This window comes from Martes martes (assembly GCF_963455335.1).
Source record: "Martes martes genome assembly, chromosome: 17".
NCBI classification, from domain to species: Eukaryota; Metazoa; Chordata; class Mammalia; order Carnivora; family Mustelidae; genus Martes; species Martes martes.
In genome coordinates, this window is record NC_137905.1 from 44,568,418 (window position 1) to 44,587,147 (window position 18,730).

The following is an 18,730-nucleotide window of genomic DNA, read 5'->3' on the forward strand; positions in this document are numbered from 1 at the left end:
GACGTTGTGGACAGAAGCCAGAGCTGGTGCAATGGGGACACAAAGCAGCCAGGGCTTTCAGGGCCAGCAGGTACAACCACTTGGAAAACTTCGGAAAATTAAAGATTAACATGTCCGGTGACTTAGCAGTTCCTCTCCTAGGTATAAACCCCCAAAAATGTGTTCGTATGCAATACAAGGTGCTTCTGTGTGTGCTCCTCACAGCACGTTCACAGTTGTCCAGCACTGGAAGCAGTTTCTGGACTCAGCAGTAGAATGGATCTGTCGTGACAGAACGTCTGCTTCTCACGGCAGCGTGGTCGAATCTCATATCCATAGTGTTGTGAGAAGTAAGCCAAATAGAAAAGAGTACAAACTGCATGAAGCTCAAAAACAGCAGAAATAAATTGTGGAGTTAGAAGTCAGGGTAGGGTTGCCTTTGGGGAGGAGGGGAAGGGGTTGGGGGACCTGGAAATATTTTTTTGATATGTGGTGTTTACCTAAGTGTTTACTTGGTGATCGTTCCTTTAGCTATGCTTACATACATTGTGTACTTTTCTGTATGTGAATTATACTTCACAGTAAAAAAAAAAAAAAAAGAACCTTCAAAGAAAAAAGTCAGGAGTTTTGGAAAAGTCAGGGGTCCTTTGGAATCCTGGTTCTGTCACTTAATTATGGTGGCCTTAGAGAAAGCACATAACCTCTCAGTGCTTCAGGTTTTTTTTTTTTTTCTAAGATTTTATTTATGTATGTATTGAGAGAGAGAGAGAGAGAGCAGGCGCATGTGTGCACATGGCTGGGGCAGAAGGGGAGAATCTCCAGCAGACTCCCTGCTGAGCATGGAGCCCAATGAAGGACTTGAACCCACAACCGAGAGATCATGACCCAAGCTGAAATCAAGAGTCAGACGCTCAACCAAACCGACTGAGCCACCCACGTGCCCCAGAGCTTCAGTTTTCTTATCTGTAAAATGGAGATGACAAAACTTCCCCTGAACAGACCTATACATTTAATTAGATAATTACTCTTGAACCTGAAATATAGCAAAGTCAACTGTACCTTCACAAATGTGACTTTGTTATAAAGTCTGTCAGAAACTGCTTTGCCTGTAAACCTGAAAACCTGACTAACTGTAGCTAAAACAAATAGAGGGATGTTTTCATTTTCTAATGAGAAGTCTGGAGGTAGGCATCTGGAGAGATTGACTTCTCTGTGGTTTTCTTGTCTCTTTCCTCATGATCACAGCATGCCTGCCACAGCTCCAAACATCTTATCCTCACACGAGCGTCCTTAACAAGAAGAAATGGGCAGGTGGAAAGGCTTTCCTTTAACTAAGGGAGGCAAGTATGTCCAGAAGTCCTTCGCAAGGTGAACTCCCCACACATTTCATTACCTGGAGCTAGTCATGTGGCCAGCTGTAGGAAAAATGCAGAAAGCACCATCTGGGAAAGGGGAATGAGATGGCTGTGATTGGCTTGACTCAAGGTTTTCAATCCTGGCTACAAATCATAATCACCTGAGTGACACTGAAAAGATTATGTGTGTGTGTGTGTGGGCGTAAATATACACCTGTGAAACCTGAGAACATACATGCACGCATACACGCATCCCAGAGCCCCACCAAAGAGCAGCCGTGTTATGACGGTGATATGTTTACACATATTGTAAGGAAGGCAGAGTGTTCATTGAGTGCTCACCTTATGGAGCCTTTTTATTCATTACACACTTAAATGACATCTCCCCACTTAAATGCAAGTTGGGTGTGGGGGAAGGTGTCTTTTTTTCGTTCACTGCATCCCAAACAGGGCTGTACTTCAAGAGCATTCAGTTGGTATTTGTTGAACGGACAAAGTTGTGCTCCATCGTCTCAAAAATCTGATTAGCTTAGTCCTCCTGGCACCCTTCGGGGCTGTGATGCCGTCACTGTACTCATTTGGTCACTCACAAAAAGAGAAGCTGAGGCCCAGAGATTTGAAGGCACCTGTTCAAGATCTCATAGGGAGGAGGCAGCAAGTTCAAGTCCTGGTCCAAATCCAGGGCTGGCCCTGGGGCCCAAGCTTCGGACCACCACACATGTTGCTCTGAGAACAGGACTCTCTTCCCTTCTTGGGTCCGGAGAGCCTCCTAACCTTCCCTTCTCTCCCTCAAACAGCTCATCACCCTGCGGGGCTCTATCCTGGAGGACGCCACCCCCACCGCCATGAAGCACGGGACAGGGCGGGGCCTCCCCCTAAAGGACGCCCTGGAGTATGTCATCCCTGAGCTCAACATCCACTGCCTACGACTGGCTCTCAACACTCCCAAGGTGACCGAGCAGCTGCTGAAGCTCGACGAGCAAGGGGTGAGCTGGGGGCCAGTGTGGGGGGGCCGCTGCAACCCCATCCTGGTACCTCTTTCTGTCCTTGTCTTTGTTTTTTTTTTTTTTCTTTTCCAGAATAGCAACCCACCTAAGCTAGTTTAAGGAAAAGGGGGGGATCTATTATCAAATTCCAAGGGTGCCAAGAGTGTGAGGGTGTGTTCCCTCCCCCCCCACCCCCCGTCTGCACACAGGCTCCCTCTGCTTCTCTGTCCTCCCACAGCTCCCAGAGTGTCTGTGAGAATGACAGCTATCTGCAGACCCCAGCTGGGTCACTCTCAGTCCCAGGAGAGCGTCTGACTGGCCCACACTTAGGTCAGGCGTCTATCCAGATTCTAGTCACCAGTGACCGGGGGAATGAGCGAGACACAGAACAAAAGTGGTGATTGGAGGCCCACCTCCTAAAAGCAGCATTGACTGTACTGAGCCCCGAACTCTCAAGAATTTCCTTCTGCAGACATCTTAGCCAGTTACAGGCCACCTTCTATAGGGGCAGCTAGCCAAGGCCACTGTCCCTTACTCTTGAAAGAATGGCATGGCACTGTGTCGAGAGAACAGGAGCCAGCCACACGGGCACCCTGTCGTGCCTCTCTGGAATAGGAAGGAGGGAGAGGGACAATGGGGGTGTGCCCCCCCACACACATCCTTTCTCCTTCCTCTCTGGCTGCGCCACTGCTCGACGGCAGTGGGACCCCAGCAGCCCCCTGGGCACTCTGCCTGAGGAAGCCCCTCTGTTCCGTCCCCCTGATGTCCCTGCCGGGCCTGCCTCACAGAGCTGCTCTCGCCTCTGCAGCTGTGCCGGAAGCACAAAGTGGGCATCCTCTACTGCAAGGCTGGCCAGAGCTCGGAGGAGGAGATGTACAACAACGAGGACGCCGGCCCTGCCTTCGAGGAGTTCCTCTCCCTGATCGGGGAGAAGGTCTGCCTGAAGGGCTTCACCAAGTACGCCGCCCAGCTCGATGTCAAGAGTAAGTGGCGCAGTGGCCTCGCGTGGGGGGTGGGGAGGGGCAGTTAAATCACAGGGGGCCACCAGCGCACCCCCACCCTGGGGGCAAAAGTCACAGGGCCTGGTGGTCCCTGGGTAGGGATGCAGGACAGTGGGAGCTCTCAGCCTCCACTGACGGGGACGTGGATGGTAAGACCCCTTGGGAGAACAGGAGGGTGTCGTCTAGTGAAGTTGGCAGACCCACCTGCTCTGGGAGTCAGCAGTCGCGCTCCCGGAAGGATCCTGTGCGAACTCACGCACACGTGCGCTGGAAACTGTCCCGAGGCTTCGTGACTGCCAGTGCCCGACAGTGCCCAGCACACATGCACGGAATCGTGGTGTTGCATGCATAGTGCTGAGTGACAGTGACAGCGATGACAAGAGCCTCAGGCAGCCAGTCCTCTCCCCAAGGAGCCATGACACGAGTTCAGTTTGCTCTTCCACCCCCCCAAACTGCCACAGAACACGTCCATCCTATTCGCCGCATGTACACATATTACATGCATATATGCACACGTATGTACGGAAACGCTAGAACGAATATGCCGGATCTCACACCTGCTTTAAGCAGACGGCCCCCGTTGCTCCGTGAGCCTTCTGGTTTTCCGGTTATATCCACCCTTTCCCTGGAGGCAACCGCTACCCTGAACGTGGCCGTGGCCATCACTGCCTTGCTTTTCTTTAGAGTTTTACTGTGTGAGAACAACCCCCTCAGACAGTACACTGTCGAGTGTGCTTTAAAAATACTGGTTGTATAGAAGCCATTGCTCAGTGCCCACTCCTGTGAGGCCACTGTCCATGCTCACTGTCAAGCAAGTGGCCCTTGAGCGTTAGGACTGTGGGCCTCTTGCTCTTTCCTTCAGGAGACTTGTTATCCCTGCTCTCGGACAGATGTCTGCTCCTGAGGCTCAGCGCCCTGCCCAGAATGGCAGGCGTCATGTTGCCATGAGGATCGGGGCCAGCTGCTGCCACATGGCTTCTGTGGGAAGCGGATTTTCTCAGAGGACCCCAGGGAGCACAGTGCTCCTACCCAGTGGCCCCAGCTTACTGGATAGGGATGCCCCCAGCTTGCAGTCACCCGAAGGTCACTCGGCTCCAGGCCTGGCTCTGGCACCAGCCAGCAGTGGCTTCCGTGTCCTCGCCTGTCCCAGCTCCTCCCCAGAATGTAAGGCCGCACGATCAGGGACTCTGCAGGCTGTTCTGCCGCTGTCTCTGCAGCCCCTTCGGTTGAATAAAGCTTGGTGGCCTTGAATGCCCAGAGGTGCCAACAAGTGGGCTTCCTTAGATGAACGGGACACCCTGGAGTTCCTTGCAGTGTGGTTTGTGGGTTCGCTCCCTGCGTTGAACAGAAACCTCCCAGCCTTCCTCCCTGGATAAGAAGGAGCCGTTCAAGATGAGAGGAGCATGCACGGGAAACCTGATCTTAGGTCCGGGTGGGGAAGGGCCCCCGGAGAACATGGCCTGCGGCCTGAGGGGTGAGGCGGAATAAAGGAAGCAGAGAGGGAGCAAGAAAAGCATTCTAGGAGAAAGGAGCGCACATGCAGAAGCTCTGAGGTTTAAAGGCAGTTGTCCAGGGAATTAATGTGGAGAATGGAGTGAGGAAGGCAGGCGGGACTCACCCTGCGGGACCTTTAGGGCTCAAGTTTAGGGACTTGGGTCTGTTTCCTATGAGGAATGTGAAACCCTCAAGAGCAGCACCAAGTACTACTAAGAAAAGACCATAGTGTCAGACAGTGTGAGTTCCAGTCCGGACTCCACTGCACCTTGCAAGTCCCTCCCTCCCTGTGCCTCAGTTTGCCCATCAGAAGCATGGAGCCAATAATCAGCTGTGCTCCCTAGTCACAGTCCCCTCTCATTGGGGGCAACCAGTTTCCTGACTCTCAAGATTATCATTCATGGTCTTGCTACCTATATATGTGTCTCTAACTATAATTTGTTTGGCATGGTTTTGAACATAATGTGAACGGAATCCTTTAGGATGTGCTGCTTTTGTGTCTGGCATCTTTCATTCGACACTATATATGTGAGATTCACCCCTGTGGTGACTACGGCTACCTTCAAGGCTCTGTGTTTCCCCACCACATCAGTATGCCAGTCTGTTTATTCATCTTTTTTTTTTTTTAAGATTTTATTTATTTATCAGAGAGAGATCGCAAGTGGGCAGAGAGGCAGGCAGAGAGAGGGGGGGAAGCAGGCTCCCCACTGAGCAGAGAGCCCAATGTGGAGCTCGATCCCAGGACCCTGAGATCATGACCCGAGCCGAAGCCAGAGGCTTTAACGATCCCAGGACCCTGAGATCATGACCCGAGCCGAAGCCAGAGGCTTTAACCCACTGAGCCACCAAGGTGCCCCTGTTCATCTTTTTGACCAACATTTGAAGGTGTTTATTATCCATATTCCAGGGTACGTGTATGCGATTTCTCTTGGTTACGAGCCCAAGAGACAAAGTGCTGGCTTAAGCTGATCTTCAGGCTTAATTACTGGATATTACTAAGAAGTTTTCCAAAGTGGTTGTACCAGTTTGCACGTCTGACCAGCCACAGAGAGTGATCCAGTGGCTCTCCGTCCCCACCAGCCCTTACTACGGTCAGACTTTGAAATTTTTACCAGTGTGCCGGGTGTGTAACAGAAGGTTTCCTTTTTACCTAAATTTATTGAATTTTAAAGAGTGGAGTTAAGTGCAAACATCAAGCTGAAAACTAACGCAGATGGCCTGTGGGACGTGGCACAAACCCAGAGGTTTGGGAAACGTGGTGCTAACTGGTGTTTCTGTTGCAGCTGATTCCACGGGCACCCACTCCCTCTACACGACATACCAGGACTACGAGATCATGTTCCACGTCTCCACCCTGCTCCCTTACACCCCCAACAACAGGCAGCAGGTCAGTGGGGCCCAGGGTGGGGGCCCCCACATGATTTCCAGTGGATGCACAGCTGAACCCCAAGTCACTCTCTCTCTCTGGGGCTGGAAGCTGGCTGCCTGGCGGGCATTGGCTCTCCTGCTACCGTCCCATACAGCAGGTGCCCCCTGTGGGGGCCCATGGCCTTGGAGACCCTCCACACCACGGTCATGTCACCTGGGGGTTGGAGGCTAGGCCAGGTATCGTTTGAAACCAGTGTTTTTCTAGCTGTTCCTAGGCCACCTTGCTTGCATCTAGAAACCCAACTCAGCAGTCTCTTACATCATCAGGGGTGCTGTGAAAAACAAGATTGTTATCAGTCAACATTATTTTGACCAGAAGTAACAGAAATGCAAACCAAACTGCTGTAAGCAAAAAATGAGTCTAACTGGGTGGTGTAACTCTCAAGTGCCAGGATAGGGTTGGCTTTAGGTATGGCTGGATCCAGGGGCTCAGACAATGTTAGGAATCCTTTTCATTTCTCACCTCTGGTTTTCTTCATTGTGGCCTTATTCACGGGTTTTCCCAAGTCATGGCAAAGATACCCCCTAGCAGCCCTCTGCTCACATCCCACCAGCAGACCCACTCTGGTGGGGAAAGAGCTGTGCCTCCCTGGTGTCCCAGAGACATTTCAGGCCTGACTCTTGTTGACCATTCACTTGCCAGTCCCTGGGCCTGAGGCAGGGATGGAACAGGCTGACTGGCCAAGCCTGAAGCACGTGCCCACCCCTTGGAAGGGTGAATGGGGTCAGCTCAACGTGAAATATTGATAGGGATCAGGGAGGGGCTTTCCCAAAGGGCATGGATGTGGCTGCTAGAAGAAGAAGGAAAAGATAACTAGGTGGGCAAGAGCAGCAAACACCTGCTTCATGAGGCTCCTCTCCTGGACATGCCATGCAGACTCTGTCCTGAGACAACAACTCCTAGTTTCTAAAAAACAGAAGCCCCGCAGACTTGTGGTTTAGGAAATGCCTGTTTTTTCCATTGGTTCAGATGACATTGTAGATTTTACAGAGCAAAGATGCTCAGAGTGGAGTGATCCCGTAAGGTTAACCTGTAGCATTCTGTTGGAGCATTGGTCTCAGAGTTAGCCCTGAATTTGAATTCTTTCTTCCCCACTTCTTAGCTGTGTGATCCTCTCTCTCTGACCTCGGGTTCCTCCCCTATTAAATGGGCAGAATGACGGCACCCATGTCTTGAGAAAGGTCCCCGCACGAAGTAGGGCCGGACACCCAGGAGGGGCACAGGAAGCAGTCCCTCATGCTGGGTATTTGGTAGGTGGGAAAGCTTGGGTTGCAGAGTCAAGCAGAAGTGGATTCAAGTCTAGGCTTTTTGTCCCCATGACTGTGTGACCGAGGGCAAGTCATTTAACCACTGGGAGCCTCAGTGTTCCCATCAGTAAAGGGGTAGGATGAGTTCATGCCTCACGGGGTTGTTGGGATAAGAGGAGCTGGCCACTTGAAGACGCCTCGCTCGGGGCTGGCCCCAGCAGACGGGTACTTGATCTGGCAATGTCACCGGTTGAAAGCACACATAAAGAAACATTTGGTAGTGTGAGTCATGCTGCTCAGTGTAAGTGTCTGGATTCCACATTCTGGGCCACTTCGTATCGAGCTACACAGGACGCCCATCTGTGGACCTCACGTTCCCAGTGAGGATCCTTGACCGTGAGAGTCATACAAAGGCTTAACTAGTGTAAATAGGAACATTGTGATGTCAGCAAATAAGTAAAACACCGTGACCACATCATCGCCTGCAAAGGTTAACAGTCTGTTGGTCAGAGACAGTGAGAAACAGAGGCGAGAGGACTGGGTTCCCATGGGCCGGTCCGAAGCCACCACTGCCCCAACCATCCCAACCCAAGTGTCCGGGGAAGGGGCAGCAGCAGCCTGGGATCAGCCAAGCAGGCGGCATCCGACCGCCAGGAGATATTTCTTAAGCACCGACTGTGCCAGCACTGCTCTGAGCACTAAGCACACAGTAGCGGGCCACAAACGAAACAGACCAGTGTTAGTGGGAGGGAGTAGACGAGAAACGAAAGGAAGAGGGAAAAGCCACTGTGTGCTCAGTGTCAGGAACTGTTGAGTGGGGCAGCAGGAGAGTAGAGATGGGGGTTGTCGTGGGGATCCAGCAGCCAAGGAAGGCCTCCGTGGGAGGGAGGTGTTTCAGCAAAGACCTGAAAGAGGGAGCCCCTGGGGACTCTACAGGAGGAATGTTCCAGGCAGAGGGGAACAGCCAGGGCAGAGGCCTTGAGGAAGAAGTGTTTCTGGCACATTTGAGGAGCTGCAGGAGGCCACTGTGGCGGGAACAGTGAAAGAGGGGGAGCGTGGGAGGAGATATCAAAAAGGTGGGGGGGGCAGGTGGCGTGGGGCCCCCTGGGCCATGTAGGGACTCTTTTACATTGAGTGAGGCCGAGCCACCTGAGGGCTATGAGCAGGAGAAACATGATCCAACCTGGGTCCATGGTTCCCACTGGCTACCTATGGGGACCAGACCGGGGAGGAGTGAGAGCAGGAGGTGCCAGGGAGGCCCACAAGCCAACCTGTGCCACCATCCTCTCCCCCATTTCCATTTACCAGCTACTGAGGAAGAGGCACATAGGAAACGACATCGTGACGATCATCTTCCAGGAGCCCGGGGCGCTGCCCTTCACCCCCAAGAACATCCGCTCACACTTCCAACACGTCTTCATCATCGTCCGAGCCCACAACCCCTGCACTGATAACGTCTGTTACAGGTACACACCCCTGCACAGGCTCCCCCCAACCCTACACGCACAGGAAGTTGCAGCAGCTGATCTCCAGCCTCTGGGCAGTCCCCCAGTGCTGGTGCCACTGTGTGTGCCTCAAGGGAACTCTGTCCTTATGTCCCTGCACCTTCTAGGGAGCCATCCCCAGGCAGAAAGGGGCATGGCATCCCAGTTCTCATCAGTGATTCGTATTTGCCTGGCATCTTTTGATCACAAGTGACAAGAACCCCTCCTCGAGCTGGTTTAAGACAGAAGGGCCTTTGTCTATGTCAGCTCTCCCAAATGACAGGTTCAAGCATAGCTCGATCTGCTCCACTTCCCTGTATGTTGCTTCGTTTGCTTGCAACTCTTAATCTTAACCTCCTTCCAGGTGCAAATCCAGCAAAAGGAGGGCTTTGCTTTCCTGGGAGGAGAAGCTCCAGAACTGAGGCTTGCTGACCTGGGTGGGGGGTGAGGAGAGCCCATCATGGAGCGAAACCACCACCCAGGCGGGGGGGGGGGGTGCGGAGCACAGGAGTGATGGCTGAAAGGAGGCTCAGAAGATGGAAGGGTGGGGCAGGGACATGCACGGACACATGCACACATGCACCACTCTGGACACAGAGCTGAGGTTTCAGTTCACAGAGCAACAGGCAGCGCAGGCCTCAGACCCATTCAGCATCCTCCCCGAGGGCCGGGTCTCACCCCGGGGAGTGGCCAACAGCCAGAGGCCAAGTGGAAAGTTCTCTGGGTGTGGGGTGAGGATAGAGCTGTAGTCCTTGGAAACCAGCTGACCGATGACCTAGGCCCAGGCCAAGGGCAGCCCATGTCCCTGGAGCAGCACCATAGACTCTGGGGAGTGGGCTAGGGAACACTCTTCTCCATTTTTTTGGAAATGGTTTGAAATGCAAAAGATACAAAAAGTAAAATTAAAAAGTTAAAAAAAAACAAAAAAAGTCACAGTCTCCTCCCACCCTGCCCCGCTCCCCCCACCCAGTCACCCTGTTAGCAGTTTCTTGTGCAACTGGATGTCTCGTATATATGCGGGCAACTACTTCTAAGTATTGCTTTTCCCCGTGTTAATATATACGGAGCGTGTCACACACACTCACTGACCCTCGAGAGCTCTGCAAACCAGTACCTAAAGTGCTTTTTTACTCCTCATGACCACATAACCTGCTCTCATGTGGGTGCACAAGACCCTTCCCCCAGCTCTGGGCATTGGGCTTGTTTCCTGTCGCCCACCGTTCCACTCCATCCTGCAGTAATAATCTTACGTATGCTCTCATTGCACATGCGTCCAAGTACACAGCTGGGAAAATTCCTAAAACCGGGGTTACTGGGTCAAAGGGTATGTGCACAGGTGCCCTCGTGGTCCTGGCAGAATCGCCAGAATCTGCCTTTTTCCTCTGTCAGTGAGGTGAAGGAGAGGAGGGAGGGGGGTTCTGCCACGGGGTGGCACGTGCAGCTGCTTGTTCCTGGGACAGGGAGCAGCAGCCACCAGTGCCCCTGCCTCCGGGCTGGGTGAGCCCAAACTCATCCATGTGCCCTCCTGCGTGCCTTAGGAGCTGGAAGGTAGCCCTGGTGAGAGAGAAGGTGGACCTGTTGACGCGCGCACACACACCCGGAGCAGAAGGCTGCCTTCTCCCCGCATTAGGGGCTGGGGCTGGGCTTGAACTGCGGGAGTGGGGGTGGGTTCCCCCACTTCCCAGCTCTGGCCTGGGCTGTCACAGCAACCCACGGTCGATCCCCCACCTCTCCAGGCCAGCCTTTCCATGGCCTCCAGGATGCTGGCTTTTTTCTGATCCACAAACCCTGGGTTTTTTGTTCTGGTTTTTTGGGTTTTTGTTTTGTTTTGTTTGTTTGTTTGTTTGTTTTTTAAAGATTTTATTTATTTATTTGACAGACAGAGATCACAAGTAGGCAGAGAGGCAGGCAGAGAGAGAGGAGGAAGCAGGCTCTCCGCCGAGCAGGGAGCCCAATGCGGGGCTCAATCCCAGGACCCTGGGACCATGACCTGAGCCGAAGGCAGAGGCTTTAACCCACTGAGCCACCCAGGCACCCCTGTTTTTTTTTTTTAAGACTAATTTATTTGAGAGAGACAGTGACCAAGCAAGCACCCCACGCGAGCAGGGGGAAGGGCAGAGGAAGAGTGAAACAGGCTCCCTGCTAAGTGCAGAGCCCATTGCCAGGCTTGATCTCATGACCCTGAGATCGTGACCTGAGCCAAAATCAAGACTGCACCACCCAGGCGCCCCTAAACCCTTCCTGTTTTTTACAGTTTAAAGTATTTATATTATGCAGTATTTTAAAACGTTCTGAAAAACACAGAAAATAATATAACAGACACCCATGTGCCCACCACCAGATTTAACAGATGTTAACATTTTGCCATATTTGCTTCAGTTCTCTTTATTTTTAAAGAAAGAAAATGTTAAAGACACAACCAGAGCTGCCCCCACCCCTTCTTCCCTCCTTCTCCACAGGCAGCTGGTCCCCGGACAGACCACACCCTTGTCCCCTCCCCAAAACTCCCACCGTGTCCCCAAACACATTTTCCATCCCAGCACCCATCATGCTGTAAAAACGACTCCTTGGGGGGCACCTGGGTGGCTCAGTGGGTTAAACCTCTGCCTTCGGCTCAGGTCATGATCTCAGGGTCCTGGGATCGAGCCCTGCATTGGGCTCTCTGCTCAGCAGAGAGCCTGCTTCCCGCCCCCCTCTCTGCCTGCCTCTCTGCCTACTTGTGATCTCTGTCAAATAAATAAATAAAATCTTAAAAAAAAAAAACAACAACAACAACAAAAAACGACTCCTTGGCATGGCCCTGGCGTCTATTAAAGGTAACCCCTGTCACGTCCCCCTCCGTGTATCTGTCATGGCATGGGGTCTGCCATCTAATGGGCACTAAAGAGATTTTTGCTGGCCAGATTCCTGGCCCAACAGTCATAGGCCCTGAGGAAATGATTGTTGAAGGAATAACTGTGAGTATTCTGGAACTACTTCCTGGGCTACAGTGACCTGGTTGTGTAGTGAGGTGCCATCCTTTCCAGCTCCCAAGTGTGCCATTTCTGAAGGGCACACTGGTGTCCCTGCAGCCTGGGAGCTGTGAAAACCCAGTCCCAGCTGCTGGGATGTAAGGGACCAGTTGTTCTGCTTGTCCAGAAACCTTCAGCAGCTTGTAATTTCACAATTCTTCAAATAGTGAATCAGGACTGTGGGAAGCACCAGAGTCTGTCTGTCCAAGCAGCCAGGTGCTGACTGGAGAAGTTGCAAAGCTGTTCACATCTGTAAAGTACAGTGTGGACGCACCTTGGATTAGAAAGACTTGCTGAGGCATCCCATCCCTCCCCCAGGCTGTAGGCGAGGCCTCGCCCACACAGTTTTGCACAGAAGAAAACGCACCTGGTTTGTGTGGCCTTCGAAGAACCTTACTCCTGGGAAATGCCTTTTTCTGTCAAACCTACAGAAAATCTCCTGTGCATTGGTAGAAATCTGTTCCTCCTTGGCCTGTTCAAGTTTAAGTTGTTGGGTTTGGGGGGTTTTTTTATTAAGATTTTATTTATTTGAGAAAGCGCAAAAGCAGGGGGAGCCATAGAGGGAGAAGGAGAAGCAGGTTTCCCGCTGAGCAGAGAACCAGATGTAGGGCTCGATCCCACGACCCTGAGATCATGACCTGAGCCAAAGGCAGACACTTAACTGACTGAGCCACCCAGGCGCCCCTAAGTCGTTTTAATCAGTGGTGAACACCTGTGCTGGTGCTGGGCTTCAGCTGAGCTCCAGGTGGCACCTGCTGACATGGCACTCCTGAACGGGGGGAGGGTCGCTGTACCGTGAACAGTGGAGGTAGTGATCAAGGGATCTGGCCTGACCAGCCTGGGATGTGCAGGAGCTTGCTCAATGGTCTCCTGCCCGTGCTCTGGTCCCTTCCAGTCCTTTCTTCATGGGGCAGCCACAGTGATCTTCACAGATCGTCAGTCTGGTCGGCATTCGTTGCGAGCACTTGTGTCTGTCATGGACCCTGAAGGGACAGATGCCTTGCTTGGGTTTTAACTGAGGATGAACAAACAGGCTGCTCGCAGGTGGGCCTAGGTCAAGGGAACCAGTATAGGAGCATGAGGCATCCCGGGACCAGCAGCAGCAGCAGGGACGCATTACCCACCCCTTTGGCGAGATGAGGGCACAGAGAATGGGAGAAGTGTGGCTCCAGGAAGAGGGGCCCCCAGACAGGAGCTGTGGCTGTGAGTTGAAGGATCAAGGACGGCAGCCACTGCCACCAGCCCAGCAAGAATGCCCCAGAGAGAAAGCTATCTGCCAGCTTTTCTCTCCTGTCACCTCCTGTCACTTCTGCTGCTTCCTGTTGGCAGAATTCACTGGAAGCCGCAGGGCATGGGAAGCCAGGTGGACGTGACAACCCGCAGAAACCCACCTTCCAGGGCACTGAGAAAGGCAGAGACCAGATCTGGGGGTGCAAGGAGTGAATAGCGAGTCCAGATGGTCAAAGCATGGCGAGCTCTCACCATCAAGATGAAAAGCACTGGGGCGCCTGGATGGCTCAGTTGTTAAGCACCTGCCTTCGTCTCAGGTCATGATCCCAGGGTGCTGGGGTCAAGCCCCACATCGGGCTCCCTGCTTGATGGGAAGCCTGCTTCTCCCCTCTCACTTTCCCTGCTTGTGTTCCCTCTCTCGCTGTGTCGTTCCATGTCAAATAAAACGTTTAAAATATACGTATATGCTTTAAAGATATAATAATATATATAGTATGTTATGTGATATATATTCACTCAAAATTAATATATATTTCATAATATATATTACGAAAAAAAAAGATGAAGAGTGCTAACATTCCGTCAAGGCCCTGTGAGGCCTGGCTGCCATCCCGCTCCTCACTTACTGGGCTCAGACCACCCCAGCCTCGTCTTTCCCAGTCAAGCCTTGCACCTGCCTCACCCACTGCTTACAGGACCCTCCCCTCAGCTCTTCCTCTGGCTCCCGCTCAGCCTCAGATCCCAGCATACATAATTATCACTTCTTCAGAGAGGCCCTCCTGGATTCCCCATCTATATGTCTATATCGGGTCCTTCTTTTGTTTTGTCCGCACCTTATTCACTTTCTTTGTTTTTGTAATTATGTGTGTTTGCTACACATCTGCTCCCAGATTAAAAGTTCTAGGGGTCAGGGACTACTATACCCCCAGTGCCCAAGAGAGGGCGTCCCAGAAATGCTTGTCTCAGAGGCAGGAATGTTATACCGGCCCCCATGTCACGTGGGGGGTGGGTGTGGGGCTGGGAGTCGGAACCTGAGCAAGCCTTACACCGTGTTCGGGTTTCATGGCATATGTTTTAGTCAGGAATTTCATTATTTAAAAATTATTTTACAGTTGGGGGAGAAGCATTAGGAAATCTCTCCTAACACTGTGCTCACAAGGTGACATCTTTGTGGAGGAGACTACAAAGCTCTTTAAGAAAGTCGTAGCCAAAAAAAAAAAAAAAAAAGTCGTAGCAAGCTGACTGCTCACGCATTTACAGGGACTCCTACTGGTTTTAATCATCACGGAAACAGCATAGCTCCAGGAGTCTCCGCTGCCCCTTTGCACCTCTTCCTGGAGAGTCATGTTCCCCTGCCCCGGGTGGTGACTCTGGGAGGGGCTGTGGTCTCTCTGGCTACCTTAAGAAATCCACTGCCCCATGGACCACTGAGTCTCCACTCGATCAGGCCCTTGGAAGGACATGTCGGAGATAGTCATCTAATCTCTAGATTTGACTTACCAGCCAATCTTCTCCCACCTCCCAGCTCAGGGCCACTTCCCACGGGAGGCCTCAGTGGTTGGGGAGCCTGCTTACCTCTCCTCTGTTCCTCCACGTTGCACTGTCCCCTGCTGCCAACTGCTGATTTCTGACCTGTCCAGGACTGGAGCACTGGCAGGGAAATGTCACCGACTGTGAGAACAGCTGACCACAAGTTCCCTGGGCTGTGCAGGGGCTCCTGGCCCACCCTCCCGGGCAGGGGGCCAATGACCCCAGGCTCCTCCCAACTGTCAGTCACCTCGGGAGGCGCCTGCTGCTGGCGAGGGTGGATGCAGGCATGATGGGGCTCACTGCCAGCTTTCTCCAAAGATGTTCCTCCCCATGGGCTTTCTCTCTGTGGTTTGCGTGGGGAGTGAGGGGGCTCACTGGTTTGGCAGAACACATTTTAGATCGTTTCCTTTTTACTTTCTCACTCAGTGGCTATTCATTTCTGTCACAGTAGCACCTCAGCCAAAACTGAAGTAAGAAGGGTCTCTTCAAACTTCTTGTTACAATGAATTTTCAAGACAAGCTGTGTAGAGATGATTTACATGTTAAGTAATGTCACACAGGTGTGTGAAAGAAGCAAATCACAGGGCACCCGGATAGCTCAATTGGTTAAGAATCTGCCTTCGGCCCAGGTCATGATTCCAGGGTCCTGGGATCGAGCCCCACATCAGGTTCTCTGCTCAGCAGGGAGTCTGCTTCTCCCTCTGCCCCTTCCCCTGCTTGTGCTCTCTCTCTCTCTTTCTCTCAAATAAATCTTTTTTTAAAAAATCACATAAATGTCCCACATTAGTCAGGCATTCCCACAGTAATGCTTAACAAACCACCCCAAAATTCAGTGGCTCACAGGCACTAGCACTTTCTCTCTGGCCAACAGATCCACAGGTTGGCTGAGGTCTGGCTGGCCTTGGCTCCAGGTCTACTGCGGGTATCCCTCATCCTTCTAGGCCCCTGGTGGCATGTCAATCTCACAGAGATAGCAGGAGCACAGGAGACAAGCCTGCCTCCCTCCCCACCCACTGCATTTCATGCCTTGCTTGGAAGCCATTGGCCAATTCAAGCTACATGAGACCAGCCCCAAGATCAGTGGGGTGGGCATGTACCCTCCATCAAAGATGGAGAGGGAGGGGTGAATTTTTGCCAGACTATAATCTGTCACATAGTTTATATATAATATGAGAGTAACTGAAGTGGAACAATGCTAGGAGAATTATCCTTGGTACATTAATGGACGTGCTGACATCTCTCCAAAGTAAACATGCATGTATGTGCCCTAAGACTGTCTCATTTCCAGTCTAGTTGGCCAGCAACTTACTAGGTAGATGTCAATTTCCATTCTTAAAAAGCAAATTCCTATTTCTGATTGCATATTTTCTTCCTACTAAAGAGAATCTCAAGTGCTTTTTTTTCTACCACCTATTTCTCCCTCCTCAGTATGGCTGTGACCCGATCCAAAGATGCTCCTCCTTTCGGTCCCCCGATCCCCAGTGGAACCACATTCCGCAAGTCTGACGTCTTCAGAGACTTCTTGCTGGCCAAGGTGATTAATGCCGAGAATGCTGCGCACAAGTCGGACAAATTCCACACCATGGCCACCAGGACCCGCCAGGAGTACCTCAAGGACCTGGCAGAAAACTGTGTCTCTAACACACCCATCGACTCCACTGGCAAGTTCAACCTCATCTCGCTGACCTCCAAGAAGAAGGAGAAGACAAAGGCACGGGCAGGCGCTGAGCAGCACAGCGCAGGGGCCATCGCCTGGAGGGTGGCAGCTCAGGACTATGCCCAGGGCGTAGAAATCGACTGTATCTTGGGGATTTCTAACGAGTTTGTGGTGCTCTTGGACCTGCGCACCAAGGAGGTAGTGTTCAACTGCTACTGTGGGGATGTCATTGGCTGGACCCCAGACTCCTCAACACTCAAAATCTTCTATGGGCGAGGGGACCACATCTTCCTGCAGGCCACAGACGGCTCTGTGGAGGACATAAGGGAAATCGTCCAGAGACTGAAGGTAAGGGAGAGAGCTCCACAATGGTGCAGCTCTTCCATGGTTTGGCTGAGGCCTTGGGGAAGCCCCGGTGCCCCCAGCCCCATGATTCAGGCCAGGATGCTAATTGGCCCCAAGGGAGTCAGAATTGCCACTTACACACTGGGGGGTCTCTTGGGCCCTGCACCCTGGGTTCTTTCTGGGGACAGTTCGGGCCAGGGATCCAGGGCTCTTTATGCCTTCACCTTGGAGAGACAAAAGATAGGTTTATTCACTGTGGATCTTGATAGAAAATACAAGTGCACGATTATGTTCAAAATGTAAGGGTATTTCTAGAAGAAGTAAAACAGAATGAAAAGCTTCCAGGCCATTAAAGGTTTGGGGCATAAACAGGGTGGGGGGAGTATAAGAAAGCATGGTAAAAGAAACAGTTACATAGCAGGAATAATTCCACATCCGTAACCACAATAAATGTGAATGGCTTAACTTCCTCTATTAAAAGACAAAGATTCACCATCTGGGTAAAGTCTTACCCTAAGCTCCTAATAGACAGCTCAGGGTCAGACTGTTGGCCAAACCAAGAGTGGCAGATCCGTTTCAGGTGACAGCTTCATAGGTGGTGGCCTGAAGCATTGCTGAGAAGCACTGGGGCCACATGTGAGCTGTGTGGGAAGGAATGCTGTCATTGACGATGGGCTCCCAGTGGGTTTCACAGAAGGACATGTCATGCGTGTGAAATAGGGAAGGGAGCCTAACATAGACACAGGTTCTGGCATCACAAGTCTTGGCTTCAGGTCCTGGCACTGCCACTGGCCAGCTGTTGTGTCCTTGAGCCAAGTTCTTAACTGCCATGTGACTGACATTTTTCAGATGTCCCTGTCTGAAAAATGGGAGCAAAAATTACCCTACATCATGTGAAAATTTTAAGGATTGGATGAGTTATGTTACCCAGAGAAGCTTGCCTGACTCAGTGAGCTGTGACCTCCAGATGCCAGTGCGCTCACCCTTTTGGGCCTTTGCATTCTTTCATTAAGTTCAGGTTGGACTGATGGAGCCCTTCTCTCAGCTTCCCTGGCCCCAAAGTTCATGCTCAGTGTTAGACAGCAACCTTGGTTGTGAGGTCCAAGAACCAGGGCCTCCATCTGTTTTGTTCACTTGTTTATGCCCTCTGCATAAATCAGGGTTGGCACATAGTAGGTGTTCAATAAATACTGATAGGTTGGTCAGTTGAAGGAGTTTAATTGAATCCTGACTGTGTGCTGATAAGCAGCATGCTTGTGTGAGCTGAGTCGTCCGCCCCACGGAGCATAGGTACTGTTCTTGTCCCCACTTGACAGGATGAGATTGAGGCTGAGAGCTATAGACTCTCGCAGAAGGTCATGCAGCCAGCAGGTGGCAGACTGGGGTCTGAATCCAGGTTTTCCTCACTAAAACGCATTTGTGCCCAAACTCAAGACTGGTAGCTCACTGCTTGCTCGGTGTCCCCACCTGGGTGTCTCCCAGCCCCTGAAACAACATGTCAGAGAGCAGGTTCCTGGTTTTTATCCACTGCCCCCAGAGTTTTCCTGTCTCCGGAAAGGGCAAGTCCATCACTCCATTTGTTGAGGTTGGAAGCCTTGGCATCTGCCCCACTGTTCTCCTCTCACTCCCACATCCTGTCTGGTAGTGCCACCTCCGGTGGGCAGACTCCAGCTCCTCTTCCCCTTCCACAGCCTCCCTTAGCCTCTCTTGGCCTCCTCGGTCACCTCCTCGCTGGTCTCCCTTGCCTCCACCCTTGCTTCCCCATGGTCTGTCCTTAGTAAGGCAGTCCAAGGGATCTGATCCTATCACTGCTCTGCCCAAACCCTCTGCCCCCTCTAGATGGAACCCAGAGTGCTTTTGGTGGTCTCTGAGACCCTGTGTGACCTGGCTGCCTGTCGGTCTCTCTGCCCTGGGAACATAGACCTTTGCTGCTTCCTGCATGTACCAGGCAGGCATCCAGCCTCAGGGCCTTTGCACTGCCC

The 18,730-nt window shown here is 52.0% G+C and overlaps 1 protein-coding gene across 3 annotated transcripts in view; it reads left to right on the top strand.

The window, feature by feature from the left end:
• Positions 1–18,730, top strand: part of SIPA1L3 (signal induced proliferation associated 1 like 3) — a gene marked incomplete at its 5' end in the record, with an annotated part of 100,459 nt that overhangs the window by 11,172 nt on the left and 70,557 nt on the right. For all 3 annotated transcript variants that reach the window (XM_080828059.1, XM_080828061.1, XM_080828060.1), the window contains 5 exons: positions 2,132–2,320; positions 3,129–3,303; positions 6,099–6,202; positions 8,800–8,957; positions 16,175–16,751. In XM_080828059.1, the coding sequence (XP_080684185.1) occupies positions 2,132–2,320; positions 3,129–3,303; positions 6,099–6,202; positions 8,800–8,957; positions 16,175–16,751 (1,203 nt within the window). The remainder of the gene's footprint in view (positions 1–2,131; positions 2,321–3,128; positions 3,304–6,098; positions 6,203–8,799; positions 8,958–16,174; positions 16,752–18,730) is intronic.